The 15,976-nt window shown below is 39.6% G+C and overlaps 1 protein-coding gene across 7 annotated transcripts in view; it reads right to left on the reverse strand.

Annotated features, from left to right (window-relative positions):
• ATP10D (ATPase phospholipid transporting 10D (putative)) overlaps positions 1 to 15,976 on the reverse strand; it is a 78,411-nt gene that overhangs the window by 32,731 nt on the left and 29,704 nt on the right. For all 7 annotated transcript variants that reach the window (XM_059671860.1, XM_059671866.1, XM_059671875.1 and 4 more), the window contains 6 exons: positions 13,856 to 13,941; positions 10,233 to 10,339; positions 9,823 to 9,954; positions 9,276 to 9,403; positions 8,905 to 9,157; positions 2,370 to 2,608 (listed from right to left, as the gene is read on the reverse strand). In XM_059671860.1, coding sequence (XP_059527843.1) covers positions 2,370 to 2,608; positions 8,905 to 9,157; positions 9,276 to 9,403; positions 9,823 to 9,954; positions 10,233 to 10,339; positions 13,856 to 13,941 — 945 coding nt within the window. The remainder of the gene's footprint in view (positions 1 to 2,369; positions 2,609 to 8,904; positions 9,158 to 9,275; positions 9,404 to 9,822; positions 9,955 to 10,232; positions 10,340 to 13,855; positions 13,942 to 15,976) is intronic.

A 15,976-nucleotide genomic window follows, 5' to 3' on the forward strand; every position in this document is an offset into this window, starting at 1 on the left:
ACAGTAAACTTTACTCTTCTAAAAAAATATTTAATATACATGTTATTTCCTAATAACATTCCACGAGGCATTCCTGAGGGCTCCGACAAGAGGTTTCAGATCATCACAATTATATGGCAACTCTACTCTGCGCCCTCCTCTTAAAAACTCTTTGTACAAATTGGCTCTAACAAGTCGTTATTGAAAAAAATATTCCACTTTGTTTAACACAGTACTCCTCACACTTATTTAGGAGTGCTAGTTCTAGCAAAGAACGTTGTAGTAGAAATCTGTTTATAACCCAGTAACATACAATCAATTGCCTTAGGAATTTTTCAGATGAGTCAAATGAGGAACTTCAAATCAAGTTCACAAAAATGCCATTGTACTCTAGGGGAGTCCTAGGTGCAGTTGGCTGGCAAAGCATCCTGACTGTGGCATGTGCTCTATGCTTAGGAGTTTGGTGAGAACTAGCATAGGCTTAGTAAGAAGAGAGTACAGGTTGGAAATCATATGGGTTTGGGATCAGGTCCTAGATCCACTGCATACTAGCTAGTGGCCTCAGGCAGCTTGCTTCACCCTCTGAGCTTCTGAATCATGGTCAGAATAATGCCTGCCTCAGAGGGTGGCTGTATAAAGTAAAGGAGGCAGTGGGTGGGATGAGACTAGCACAACAGAAACCCAAGTAATGCAATGTTCCTTTTCTTTCTTGAATGATCCTCACCCTCAGGTTGCCAGGCTCACAATGGGTTTTAAAGGTCCACGTTATCTGCTGTTACAAACCATTCTTAAATTTCTATCTAAATACTTGTACATCTGCTGTCCTGTGGCGCCTGACTTAGCAAAATTTGAATCTTGTTGCAGCCTGATGGGAGTGCACAGGCTCTCATAACCTGGGGGCTGTTCCTAAATGAGCTGCCCACATTTCCTCATGCATCTCAAACATAGTAACCCTGAGCTGGGCACTGGCTGGGCCCTCGGCGCTCAGGGAACAGCCCTTCCCTCAAAGTCAGTAGAAGAGAGAAACAAAGTTTGAGACTTCTCACTCGATGTTTAGTCAACCAAGGGATGCTTGGGAAACCTGTTGCATGATCTTTATCAAGGCCTATGATTAAACCACCAGCTAGTGCCTGTCAGACTCCACGGGTTGGAGCAATACTCCCAGAGGCCTCTTTCTCAGAATGTTAGTACATAGTAAGCAAACAAAAGAAAACAAAACAAAAAACAAGACTCCAAACCAAAGAGTCCCATACTGAAATACGTTGAAAAAAATGTTTAAATGAAACAGGTTTCTTTATTGCATCACTTTTCAGAGAGCTTACTGGGTACTGTGAATCTCCAAGAAGAGCCTGGTATGAACAGGATTCTCAGATTTTAAATTTCAGAGAGGTCTGTTCTATGGAACACATCTGGGATTGAGTGAGAGATCTCGGAAGCTAATGATTTCATTGGACCAATGATCTCTACATTGACTAATAACTGGCTTCAGAACAGAGAGACTACTGCATTCTGAAGTCCATCTCAGACTAATGAAAAGTTTGCAGCTTCTGTCTTTGTAACAAATGCTATTGATGTAAGTCAATCCAAATACCTCATTTGGGGAATCTGACGACTTGCATGACTGAGAGCCTGCGCCGTAACCATAATAAAAGGGCTATTAGAGCTGGCCAAAGCTGGGCTCTGGTCAGCAAAGCTGTGTTTACAAAACGGACTGTCAAAATAAATGTGAGAGCCCTGGCCAGTGTTTCTCAGTAATTTGAGCATCAGTCTGGGGACCAAGGGGTCACAGGTTTGATTCTCAGTCAAGGACACGTACCTGGGTTGCAGGTTCGATCCTTGCCCTACGGGAGGCAACCAATCAATGTGTCTTTCTCACATCGATGTTTCCCTGTCTCTCTCTTTTTCTCTTTCTCTCTCTCCCCCTCCCTTCCACTCTCTCTAAAAATCAATAGAAAAAATATCCCCGGGTGAGAATTAACAATAAATAAAATAAAATAAAAAATAAGCTCTTGGAGGGTACCAATGATTTGCACATACGTACCTGTGTACAAGATAACTCTGGTTAGCTTTCCTGAGAGTGAGCTACGGTCCTTACAGAAGGCAGCCTTCTTCAAGCTCAGACGTGATTGGCCCTCATCAGAAATATTCCTTTTTTCCCCCCAGAAATGATATTTTCTCTCTCAACACTGAAGTTATCCCCCAAATTAGGAGGTTGTGATATTGTTTGTTTATACTTTTAATTATATGTATGGCACGCACACTAAATTGCAACTATGGGGTCTCTTCTCGGGTTGAAAAGACAACAGTGTTTGGCTCTATTGTAATTATGAGGAGGTTCCGGCATTACTCATTATTGATGGACAAGAGTCAAGCCACGCATTCACACTTACGATGGGGCTACTGAAAGCAGCCTGTCTGGAATGAGGCGTTTCGCTGGCTCCTTCTCCACTTCCTAGAGCAGAACAGCTCCCAGCAAGATGATTTGAGGATTTACTTCCCAAGGGCCTGTTATGAGCCATCCTGCAGTTGGGGGCCCTCGGTTTCGCCATATTGGCAAGGGAGCCACTGGGGGTGTCTGCAAGATCCTCATCTTCAGAGACAGCTTCCTGATAGGACTCTAACCTCTTGGCTGAGGGGTAAAAAAATCACACGGCGTCAGTACCTGAGAAGAACCACTTGCAAGTTGAATATGTCGGGCATTTACTTAAAACAGCTATTTCGTACCATCTCCTCCCTTTTCAAACCTGGCCTCCAACCGCCCCTCCCCCAATACCCTTAGCTAATGAACTTACCTCATGGAGAAAAGGAGAAGAATTCAGTTAGGAACTCTTCTTTTCCCATCATTGAATCAACCAACCTATCTGCAGCTGTACCAAACTCTCTGCCTTCCTACTATGAATAAAGATTCAAATGCCAAACCCTCCACTCAAGCTCTCCATCCAACCCTCTGGCCTTCTCAAGGATCCACCCTTAGAATTCTGCCCCCTTTCACCTACACCTATCTCTCCTCAACGAATCTCATGGCTTTCTGTCCCTGTCTCTCCACTGACACTGCTCTTGTCAACGTCATTTACGAGCTTCCTGTTACCAAATCCAAACATCGCATCTGCCTGTATTTTATTTGAACTCTTAGCAATGTCCAACAGAGCTGACTATTTTCTCCTTGAAATGGCTCTTCCTGTTTCTCTGACACCATGTGTACCTATTTTTCCTCCTACTTCAATGGCTGTTCCTCCTTAGTTTCTCCAGCTGTCTTCTCTCCTCCCCAAGCCTCAAACATTGGGTTGCTGTGGAAGCTCCCTCCCTTCTCCACCTATAACCCTTTCTTGGCAATGTCATCTGGTCCCGTCTTTGAAATAGCATCTCTTTGCATATGACCTCCAAACCTATACCTTCAACTTTGACTTCTAATTGGAATCCATTTCTTCATATGATGCTTCCAGTTGGATGTCTAGAAGGTTCTTCAGCAGATATCTGTATGGCTCCCTCCATTACTTTCCTCAAGTTTCTTAGATCCCCTTGTCAATGGAGATTTCCCAGATCTAACTACACTATATACTATAAATCTTATCCCAGCACTTACCATCATCTACACACTGTATATCTTATTTGCTTATATTTTTAATATAAACTCTGAAAGAGCAGACCATTTTACCTGCTTTGGATATCTCCAGAGCCCAAAGCAGTGGTTGATAGATACTCAATAAATACTTGTTGAATAAATACATGATAGATAACTTAAACTTGACATGTGAAAATAGAACTCCCCTACTCTTCTCCCTCAGACTTACTCTTTCTCTGTCTTCCCATCTTTGTAAACGGTACCTAACTATATAGTTACTTATGCCAAAACTGTAGGATTCTCCCTGATTCTTCTCTTCTTCCCAAGCCCCACTTGTCATAGCATCACCAAGAACTGTCCTTTGTTCATCCAAAATACATCCCAAATATCTTGACTTCTCTCCATCTCCATTACCTTAGTCCAAGCCATCATCATCTCTCAACTGGACTAATGCAATAGCCTCATAACTGGTCTCCTTGCCCCTCAGCAATCCGTTCCTCACATAGTAGCTAGAGTGACTTCCTAAAAGATAAAGCAGATTGGATCATTCCCTGCACAAAACTCTCCAGTGGCTTCACAGTTCACTCAGAGTAAAATCTGAATCCCTTTTCTTGACTTATGTAACTCAGAATTACCTGACATCCACTGACCTCTCTAGCTTTCTTGCCTCTCCTTCCACACGTTCACTAAAACCCAGCTTCACTGGCCTTTTACTTTGAAAACTGGTAAGCTCAATTCAGCCTGAGGGCTAGACTAGCTGCTCCCTCACTGTAAGACTCTTGTCCCTGAACTTCAAGATCATGTAATTTAGATCTAGGTTCTAATGTCCCCACTGAGAGAGGCCTTGCCCAGTCATCCAATCCAAAGTAGGCTTTCAACCATTCTATATCGTATCACCTCTTTTTAATTCTTTGCAAAGCACTTTTTGCTATTTAATATTTTTCTTGGTTTAAAAATTAATTTTTTGTGACTATTTTCACCAATAGAAGCCCCAGGAGAACAGGGGCCTTATCTGTCTTGTTTATGATTATGTTCAATGTCTTGAATGCACAGTAAATAATCAACAAATATATGTGCTTGTTGGATTGCTAGTTGTCTGTATGCTGCTTAGTCCATGGACCAGATTTCTAAGTTGCAAGGTTTTAAAACATAAAATGGTCTTGTCAGATGTATTTATTTTAATTACATATGTGTAAGGGGTTATTTCCAAGAGGCCAAATTCTTTATGGTAATATCTCCTAGCCAATACTTTTGCTAGAAAACCCTGGAGGGTTAACTTGTTTTCATTTCAGCAAAAATAATGTCTCAGAATTAATAATATGTCTCCCCAGAATTAAGTTCTTGGGAGAAATGGCCTCTACCATCACCCCTTTCAGCATTTAGTGTGTGTGTGTGTGTGCGTGTGCGTGTGCGTGCGTGTGTGTGCGCGCGCGCACGCACGCGCATGCTCTTGTGTGTGGTGTGTATACATGGACTAATTTTTAAGCCATTGCAAAGAAAGAGACCAGAAGTTCTAGCTGTATATGGTCAAGAAGTGCTCACAGGCAAAGTCAGCACCTTCTAGAAGTAGTCCAACATCCATGGTTCCCGAATAAGTATCTTATCAATTATAGTTGTCATGATAGCATTTGATTCTTAGGCAGTTGGTATCTTCTCTGCATGAGGAGCTGCAGAAGAGAAGCACCACTGGGCAGCAGCATGCATGTTCAGGGACTGGGTGGGAGAAGGCTGGTATTAGCCCTCTTAAATGTTGCAGATATAAATTTAAAAATGCTACCAATACAAAAACTAATGCAGTACCTGCCACCGTGTATTTTATGAAAAACTAGTGACCCAGTGCACGGATTTGTGCACATTGAAAGGAAATTAATTAGAAGATGGCCAGCGGGACAGGACAGGGCTGGACATGCCATGGAACCAACCTCCCGTGGTCCCTCCCCAGTGTCTGCAGAGTGAGCAGGGTCCCTCTGGCAGGTGGGGTCCCTCGACCTGGCTTGTGGGGATTGGGCTGAAACCGGCTCTCCAATATCCCCAGAGGGGCCCGGGATGCAAGAGGGCACTCTGCAAAGTTGCTATCGTACAGGGTGTAGAACACAAATGCAAGTGTGCAGTAAACCAGATTCAGGGCCCACAGTACTCCAGCGACAACATAACCCACGGCCAAATGTGGAACTGTGCGGCCCTGGGAGGAATCGGGCTCCCTCCTCTCTGGTTTCAGGGTGCATCGCCCGAAAACCTCCACTGCCAAGTCACTGCAGCTCGGCAGCTCCTGCATTAAGCGTCTGCCCCCTGGTGGTCAGTGTGCATCATAGTGACCGGTTGGATGGTAGGAGGGACACTTAACATATTAGCCTTTTATATATAGAGATTACTGCTGCAAAATACTTCTTGAAAATAGGAATGAATGGACAAATAATTTTAGAAAGCTCTAGGCTCACAAATGGGCAATAGTGGTTTAGTACAGGGAAGATCACTGCAACAGTTTACCACAGCAAAGGACTACTGACAACCTACACTAAGAAGATGGATTAATTACATAAATTACGGGAATTCTTGTTTTTAAATATATTTTATTGATTTTTTACAGAGAGGAAGGGAGAGGGATAGAGAGTTAGAAACATCGATGAGAGAGAAACATCGGTCAGCTGCCTCCTGCACACCCCCTACTGGGGATGTGCCCACAACCAAGGTACATGCCCCTGACTGGAATCGAACCTGGGACTCTTCAGTCCACAGGCCGATGCTCTAGCCACTGAGCCAAACTGGTCAGGGCAAATTACGGGAATTCTTACATGCAATATAGAGTAACCACTAGAAGAATAAGGAGATATGGAAAGGAAGTCATGATAAGGTCTTAAGAAAAATGGGTATAAAACTAAAAGCACACTGTGATGTCACTTTTATTTAAAAAACACAGTAATGTGTGCATGAAAAACAAACTCAAAAGAAATGCACTAAAATGTTACAATGGTCCACTCTGTTTAGAGAGGGTTATTGATGACTTAAAATGTTTCCTCTTTTGGCCCAGCCAGCATAGCTTAGTGGTTGAGCATTGACCTATAAACCAGGAGGTCACAGTTTGATACACAGTCAGGGCACATGCCCAGGTTGTGGGCTCGATCCCCAGTGTGGGGAAAGCAGGAGGCAGCCAATCAATGATTCTCTCCCATCGCTGATGTTTTTATCTCTCTCTCCCTCTCCCTCTGAAATTAATAAAAATATATTTTAGAAAAATTTTTATCTTTTGGCTTATCTGAATTTTCTATAACATTGCCTCTGTAATAAAAGATACAATAAAGCCAAACCGGTTTGGCTCAGTGGATAGAGCGTCAGCCTGCGGACTCAAGGGTCCCAGGTTCAATTCCGGTCAAGGGCATATACCTTGGTTGCGGGCACATCCCCAGTGGGGGGCGTGCAGGAGGCAGCTGATCGATCTCTCTCATCGATGTTTCTAACTCTCGATTCCTCTCCCTTCTTCTCTGTAAAAAATCAATAAAATATATTTTTTTAAAAATGATACAATAAAAAAGATGAGACATAATGCAGAGTATCATTATAGAGTATCATTATATGTTTTTAACATTTAGATAGTGATTGTCATGAATACTCAACATTTTCTCTCTCACACTCACAAGTAACAATAAAAACAGGCTTAAAAATACATGTCCCTAGGAGAAAAAAAGTATAATATATATATTTTTTAATTTTGGGTAAGGTGAGATGTCTGAGTTTAACACTATTGGCAGAAATCATGATATTCATAATCTTACTAATATTCATAATAATTGACAAAAATATTTAATAAAAATGTAAAACTTCTAACAAGAAGAGACTTCTTAAAGTAATGGTAATAGACTGTGGTAGGCAGAATTCTAAGACAGCCCCCAAAATTCACCTTGTAGACACCTTGTGAGAATGACAGGATCTCACTTCCGTGATATCAGTATGTTTTAGGGCACAGGTAGAGGGAATTTGAAGGTGTGGTCTAGTTCCTCATCAGCTGACTTTGAGTTAATGTCAAAGAAGGCTATCCAGGTGGATCTGATCTCATCAGGTGAGCCCTTTAAAGGAGGTGTCAGTACTTTCCTGAAGAAGACAGATTCAAAGCTAGAGGGCCTGCCGCTGACCAGGAAGAAGCGAACTGCCACGCTGAGTTCAGCTGCCTCTAGGAGCTCAGAATGGCCCAGGCTGAGAGCCAACAGAAAAGCAGGACCAGAGCCCTATAACCTCAAGACACAATTCTGCCAAGAAAACCAGTGAATTGAGACCAGGCTCCTGAGCCTCAGATAAGATCACAGCCTCAGCTGACAAGTAGATTTCAGTTTGGTGAGAGACCCCAAGAGACTCTTGACCCACAGAAGCCATGAGATTGTATAGTTGTGCTGTTTTAAGCCACTAAGTTTGTGGCAATTAGTTACGCAGCAACAGAAAACCAATACACTGATAAATCATGAACCAGGAAAATACTTGCTACATGTAGAAGAAAGGTACAATATTAGGGTTGATAACCAGATTATTTAACACTTGGTTTAATCTAAGTGCACAAACGAAGATGGACGCTGGCCACAGACCACATAGTTCAGCTCATCTTGTTTATTCTTAAACTAGAGGCCCGGTGCATGAAAATTTGTGCACTGGATGGGTGCCCTCAGCCTGGCCTGCCCCCTCTCACAGTTCAGGAGCCCTCAGGGGATGTCCTACTGACGGCTTAGATCCACTCCCCACTGCCCGCGGGGAGCGGGCCTAAGCCACAGTCTGGCCTCCCTCTGAGGGAGGCGATCAGGCCGATCAGGGGAAGACACCGCCCCCATCACCCCAGCTGCTGCTGCCGCTGCCAGCCATCGCGGCTGCTGGCCCTCCTCGGCTCTCACAGCTGCTGTGGCTTTGTCCAGAAGGATGTCCAGAAGACATCCTGTCTATCCAGTCTAATTAGCATATTATCCTCTTATTAGTATAGACTAGGTGTTCTTAACCAAGAATCAATAAATACCAACAGGCTGAATGTTGGAATTAGGGGGGAACCCATAGTCCCTTTGAAAATATTTTCAAAATACTTCTTAGGGATATGGTTTTTATTCTCATTAGATTCTCAAAAGCATTTATAATGCAATAGCATTGTCACATCTACAACCTCAACCTTCCACTTCTATTGGTAATGCACTTTCCTTTAAAAGAAACCATGGCAGCAGACTCCTGGAATTTGACCTACTACCTTCTGAATGGATGACGATTAAGCTTAATGCCCATTTGGATGACTTAAGTACCCAATGCTTAAATATGGCACTTCTTTGCTAGAATTATCAAACCATTAAGTGGGTGTAAAATGATCAATGTTAAGGTTATCGTAGACGCCCAACACTCACCATTTTCTTCATGACAGTAATCGAAGCCTGCCACACTACATCTTCGAAAAACCATCTTATTCTCAGTGAGGGTTCCTGTCTTATCAGAAAAGAGGTACTGAATCTGCCCAAGATCCTCTGTGATGTTCAGGGCTCGGCACTGGACAGTAGAACCCACTTTCTCATTGTAGAAATCCACGTCACTTTGGATAAAATAGATCTGCCCGAGCTTCACAACTTCAATGGAAACATACAGAGAAATGGGAATCAAGACCTAAAAAGAACCAAACAATTTAACAAATGTTAAAGGCGGGGGAAAGGTTGAGTAACTGAATATAGCTGAATAAGTGGCAAAGATCTTACAATTCTATGATAAGCTCAACAGAAATTACCTGTAACAAAATGATCATGGTCCAAAACATGTAGAATCCTGCCAACACTGGTGATATGACATGCCCATCAGGCTCAGGGATATGAAAAAGGGGTATGTTTTCATATCTACTCAACCAGACTCCATGACCTTTCAAAAAATACACAGATATCAAATGGATGCTACATATATATTATGCAAATATAGAACTTTATTTCTAAAAAAAAAAACCAGGGATGAAGTATTTACTTTGTTGAACACCAATGATTTGTTTTTGAAACAAATTCCAATTTAAATTCAAAATTCTACACATTCTCTTGTCTCTGTCCCTCTCTACTTAGATCCCTTCCCTGGTTCCAAGTACTGTGGCATGGATAACTGAGTATAACTAACATCAGTGCTTTTCAGGCCAAAGAATGAGATTAGGATTTGGGGGGTGGGGGGGGCGGAATTGCTGGCAAATAAAACCTTCCTTACAGTAGTCAGATATTCATAAATTTTTGAAAGTAAATGCTTTTAAATGAGTATCTTGCTGAAAAGATGTCTTCAAATAATGAAATTTTACCTACCCAAGGCACCAGTTAAACACATTATAAGCAAAAGCAGAACACACCAGAGGACATCTGTGTTCGCTCTTCTTTCTAATTTGCTGCGCTTATACCTGGGACCGCTGTTGTTCAGCATTGCTTTGGTTTCATGGCCTGTGTAAGTTAACACAATATGTCAGAGAATGTGCAGATTAAAGCCAGGCAGCAAATATCATATTTTAAAACCTCTCTGGCAGATAATTTCATAACAAGTAGTTGCATCATAAATATTGTTAATTTAGTTTGCTTTTGTAATCCATTTAGAAAAACAGAGACCAATGATTAAGCTTATCAAGACAAAATTTCCTCTCTGCCTCTGAAGGCTACATTTCGAGTGAATGGAAAACATTAACTTGTAGAAAAGCACAAAGGAGACAATGGTGAGAACCAACCTGCATAAACCACAATGCCCACAACAGCCTCCGTGTTTCTAATGGTGCATCCTCTAAGTAATAAATTTTCTTTACCAAGACCCACACGTTCTTTGTTGGAATGTTCTCTGTAAGAAAGACAGCATATAGGTTCATTTTTAAATAGCAAAAGTGGGGTTGTAAAAATAAAAAATCATGGTTTTGAGTTTTCTTGATTAGAGTACTAAGTTAGGCAGTTCACAGGAAAGTTTTCAAAGCTCTGGCCCATTGGCTTTTGCTATCTCAGCGTTGCCTGCTTTGGCTGGGGAAAAGATGCAACAGTTTCTAAATACCACTGTTTTCTAGTATTCAGATTACACAGTGGGTATATGTTTAATTTTCTAGGAAACTTCCAAACTGTTTTACAAAGTAATTGTACCATTTGACATTCCTACCAGCACTATGAGTGTTCCCATCCCTCTATAACCTCACCTACATTTGTTATAGATGTTCCTTGTAATGTTAACATTGGTGCTCTGTGGTTTTAACTTATATCTTTTCACACAAATATTTGTCATCCATGTATCTTCTTTGCTGAAGTGTCCGTTCAAATTTTTTGACCACTTTAAGGATTGTAGTGTTTGTATTCTTATTACTGAGTTTTGAGATGCCTTTATATATTTTGAATGTAAATCCTATATCATATATATATATATATATATATATATATATATATATATATATATCTACATTGAAAATATTTTCTTCCAGTCTGTGACTTACATTTTCATTAACTTAACAGTGTCATTTGAAGAGAAAACATTTTTAAATTTGATAAAGTTCTTTTATTTTTTGCTTTTGTGGATTCTACTTTTAGTCTTGTAGCTAAGAAATATTTGCCTAACCCAAGGTACTGAAGATTGACCCTATGTTTTCTTCTAGGAATTTTATAATTTTATGTTTACATTTAAGGACAGGACCCTTTTTTTAAGTAATGTTTTTAATGAGAAGTATAAATTGTAATTTATTTTTTTAAATACAGATATTCAATTGCTACAGCATCATCTATTAAAAAAAACTAACCTTTTTTTACTAAATTGCTTTTGCATCTTTATCAAATACCATATGTCCATAAATGTCTGTGTTACTTTCTGAACTTCATAATATTTATCATTGATCTATTGGTCAATTTTTATGCCAAAATGACACTGGCTTGATTATTGTACCTTTCTAATAAGTCTTGAAATCTGATGGTGTTAGCTTTCCAACTTTCTTCTTTTTCAAAGTTGTTTTAGTTAATATAGGTCCTTTGCATCTCCATATAAATGTTTAGAATAAACATGTTAATGTCTAAAAAACACTGCTGGAATTTTTACTGAGATTACACAAAATCTATAAAACTATTTGGGGCAAACCGACATGAAAACATTGAGTTAATGCATGAATAACACATGTCTCTACTTTAAATTTAGGTCTTTATATTTTTAAAATTTCCATATCTACTTGCTCATTGCTAGTATACAGAAATACAATTGAATTTTTTTTATATTGCTTTTGTTTCCTACAACATTGTTAAATCCACTTATTATTTCATGTAGCTTTTTTTATAGATTTTTATCAGCTTTTCTACAAAGACCATCACACCATTTGTGAATAAAAGTTTTACTTCTTTAATATTTTATGTCTTTTATTTCCTTTTTTTGTCTGACTGCACTAGCTAAAATCTCCAGTTCTAGTTTGAAAAAAAAAATGGTTAAGTGAATATCTATGTCTTGTTCCTGATCTTAGGGAAAGAGCATTTACATAGTCTATTACCATTAAGTATGATGCTAACTATAGGTTCTTAAGTGCCCTATTTCCAGTTTGCAAGAACAAAAGTTAAATTTTGTCAAATACTTTTATACATCTATGAAATGACACTTTTCTACATCTATGAAATGATCACCGGGACTTGCCTTTTTAATTTGTTAATTATGGTTTCTTAATATGGTGAATCACATAGTTTGATTTTCAAATGCGAAACCTGGTCATGATGCATTATCCTTTTATATATTGTTGGATGTGATTTGCTATAATTTTGTTAGAATTTTTGCACATGTGGTTCATGAGGGATAGTGACCTTTCTTTAAATGTTTTGAATTATTTTGGTATCCGGGTAATGGTATAAGGATAATTCTGGTCTCAGAAAATGAGTTGGGAACTTTTCTCTACTATTTTATCACAAGATTACCCCTATGAAGTAGGCCAAATTGTCTCCTTTTAAAAATAAAGAAACTGAAAGAGTAAATAACTTGGCTCAGAGCATAAAGCACTTAGTGGCATAAGACAGGCATGAAATTAGGCAAGACCTCAAATTCTAGCTGCTCATGCAAAAGGGATGTGGACACCACAAGAAGCCTCCAGAATGAACACTGTCATCACTCTTCTTCTTGATGTGTTTCCAAGTCATTGGCTAACTCTTGCCAACCTGACTGTCCGTGTGCTCCTCTAACTGCAGGACCATCCTATCATGTCACTTCAGCTGTCAGTCCTGTCCAAACACCTCCTTCCAAACAACTAGCATGTCTTGGGCTTAATGTGGAGCTTATGTAAGAGATTCTTGCACCACTGAGTGCTGGGGTCCAACCCCAACAGGTCCAGGGGTCCCCAAAGGTGTGGACGGAGTCAGCGAAGAAGGAATGACACGGAGACAGCGTTCAGTTGATCAGCAGCCTAGCCAGGATCTCCAGCCAAGTTCTGGTCAGGATCTCCAGCGAAGTTCTGGTTAGGATCTCCAGCCAGGTTCTGTGTCCATGTTCTCTTGCTAGGTTCTCCAGGTTCCCCAGCCAGGTTCGGTTACCAGATTCTGTAGCCATGTTCCCTCGCTAGGTTCTCCAGCCAGGTTCTGTCCAGGTTCTCCAGCCAGGTTCAGTCACCAGATTCTAGTCAGGTTCTCTTGCCATGTTCTATCCAGGTTCTGTAGCTAGGTTCTGTCTCTAGGTTCTGTGGCCAGTTTCTGTCCAGGATCTTTTGCCATGTTCTCTCCAGCGAAGTTCTTCTGTCTCTAGGTTCTGTGTAGGTTCTATGTCTAGGTTCTGTGTGTAGGTTCTGTCTTCTAAGCTCTGTCTCTTTCTGTCTTGTTACATCTGTATTTATACCAGTTGATTCAATCCTATCAATCTCTATTACAAAGGTTAGGGCATTTCTTATCTCCATTCCAGGGAGTAAAGATTATGTAGCTTAAGCATGATTGTTCGTAGTTAAAGTGATTAATTACCCGCCTGGCACTTAGTTGAGGGGTTTTATTCCCTCCCTAACTTCAGGGGAAAATCCCTACCTGGGAAAACAACCTTTCTCAGAGAGGAGACCTTGGTTAAAACACATAGTGCCAAGAAGGTGAGCAAACATTTTAAGAACAGTATGCCATATATGCCAGGTCCTTTGAAACAGCAAGGGTGGACCGGCTCCCGGCAACTGAGATTCTAGGATTAGCTGAAGAACAAGGTTTTGTTGTTATTTTAAAAATATACATAGATAAATATTTACCGAATGTATAAGTTGTCTAAACATATTGACCATTCGTGATTTAACTTGGATATAAGTACATAAAGTTTAACCTCGCGTTAAATATAATGGCAACACACAGTTCCACTCACAGCCACAAAGGTAAGCCACGTATCACTCACAGGAAGCCGCGGAACCTGCTGAGGTCATTGTTTGGACTTTCACATTCTATCCGACTGGAGAATGTCTCAGGGTCGACTTCAGAGTCCTAAAACATACATTTATGCACATTATTTTACATCGTAAAACAAGAAGGATTCAAGGGTAAGCCCTTAAGATTTAAGTGTTTCTCCCGTCACCATTTCTTAAGGTAAAACTAAGGCTTCCTTGCCACAAAGTTTATGTTACAAATTGCCCAAATGAAGAAAAGTATAGGCATAATTATGAATGAATAAATTGGATCAGGATGGTCTTAGAGCATTAATACACATAGGCAGGCGATAGGAATGTCCAAATCATGTACTGGAATCCATGCAGGACTCTACAGAAGAGAGCTTCTACTCATATAGTGAACACTCTTATCTAGAAAGCACTGAAAAGATGAAAACACTGTTGGTGTTCTTCGACCATATATAGATGTTTTCTGATGGTAAATGTGTATGTGAAGACTTTGAGCACATATGCATTTGATCCCAGCAAATTTTATTTAAAAGTTAAAAAATGAGCTAGACATCAATATCTTACAAAATACTCTAATGGAGAAAACAGTAATTTTAGAATGTTTTATACAACCAATAAGCAAAGTTTTACCTTTGCAATAAGCAAAGTTTTACCAATCCATACCTTTATAGACATAGGTATGGATTCACTATGAACCATCCAAGCCAACCCTATCTCATTTCCTTTTTTATTTTTACAAGGCTTTATGGCTAACAAAAAATGCTATTGATACAGCTCGTGAAATATTAATACATATGGAAAATGTGAGTGAGTTATGATCATATAATTTGATTTGCTAATAATATTTTTGAGTTCTTTTGATGCACTGGAATCTATATTATGCACTTTAAATATATTAATTAACCATATGTATGCCATAAGCGTCTATAGACACAAGCGGCGGACCTTTTTTAATTAAATTCAAAATATTGTGGCAGTTAACTGGTTAATTTCTTCTTCCTAGTCCCATGTGGTACTATAATTAGGTCTAATTAATAGATGAAGAGAGCAAGACACAAAGAGGATCAATAATTTGCTAAAGGTCTCAAAACAAGAAAAAATTTAGAGCCAGGATTACAATCGAGGTCATGGAATGTCAGAGTGCTCACCCTTAATTGAATCCAAAGTGTGTTGATTAATTAACCGGCATCACTCTCAAAGTAGATATTTAGTTATTTAGTGGTATGTAATAGAATTCCAAGCTGTACGAGACTTTTACAAAAATCTCAGGTACAGAAATGCTTATGAAAGTGACAATGACAATAAGTTCAGTGGTCTATCAATCACAGAGGATCTAAGTACATAGGTTGAAAGATGGGCCCAATCTGACATCAGGTGTTGAAATTTACTAAAGAAAGAGGGGTATTTATTCTTTGGCTAGCATCTTTCCTGGCTTACAAGTATAAGATGAAGAAAATCTGACCCAATAGTGGTTCATTTAAAAGAAGACCACTACATTTTAAAATAGTTCATCTCAAGTGCTTCTACAGAAAGGGAAGGAAAACTGCTATCTAGGCATTTTGTACGATGCTTTTACATATATTACTTCACTTGAGTCTCACAGCATATTAAGATAAAGAAACTGATGCATAAAGTATGTCCATGAGTTGCTCAAAGTCTCATTGTAATTAAATGGCAGAGTTGGAATTCATTCAAACTCATGCTAATGAATATAACTTCAAAGTTCTTGATTCCCTCACCACAGCCTGTGAAAGGTCTAGGAGCTCTGTGGCATGAGAAGCTACAAAAGTCTTAAAAGGCCTTGGTATATACGTAACTATAGATTTTTAGGAACAATAATGTATTTATGTCTCCAGCTTTAATAGCATAAAGTCTATGCTTAAGAAATATAAATTAGAAGGTGGTTGTTTCTATTACAAAATAATTTCCCAAATTACAAAATAATTCTTTTAAAATTAAATTTATTGGGGTGACATTGGTCAATAAAATTATATGGGTTTCAAGTATAAAAGTCTATGATTCATCATTTGTATATTGCATTGTTTGCCCACCACCCAAAGTCAAAATAATCCTGTTAGGTGCCTTTAATTCAGTTCCAAAAAATATATGATTGCCCAACTGAA

The sequence above is a fragment of the Myotis daubentonii genome, chromosome 1 (assembly GCF_963259705.1).
Source record: "Myotis daubentonii chromosome 1, mMyoDau2.1, whole genome shotgun sequence".
Lineage (NCBI taxonomy): Eukaryota > Metazoa > Chordata > Mammalia > Chiroptera > Vespertilionidae > Myotis > Myotis daubentonii.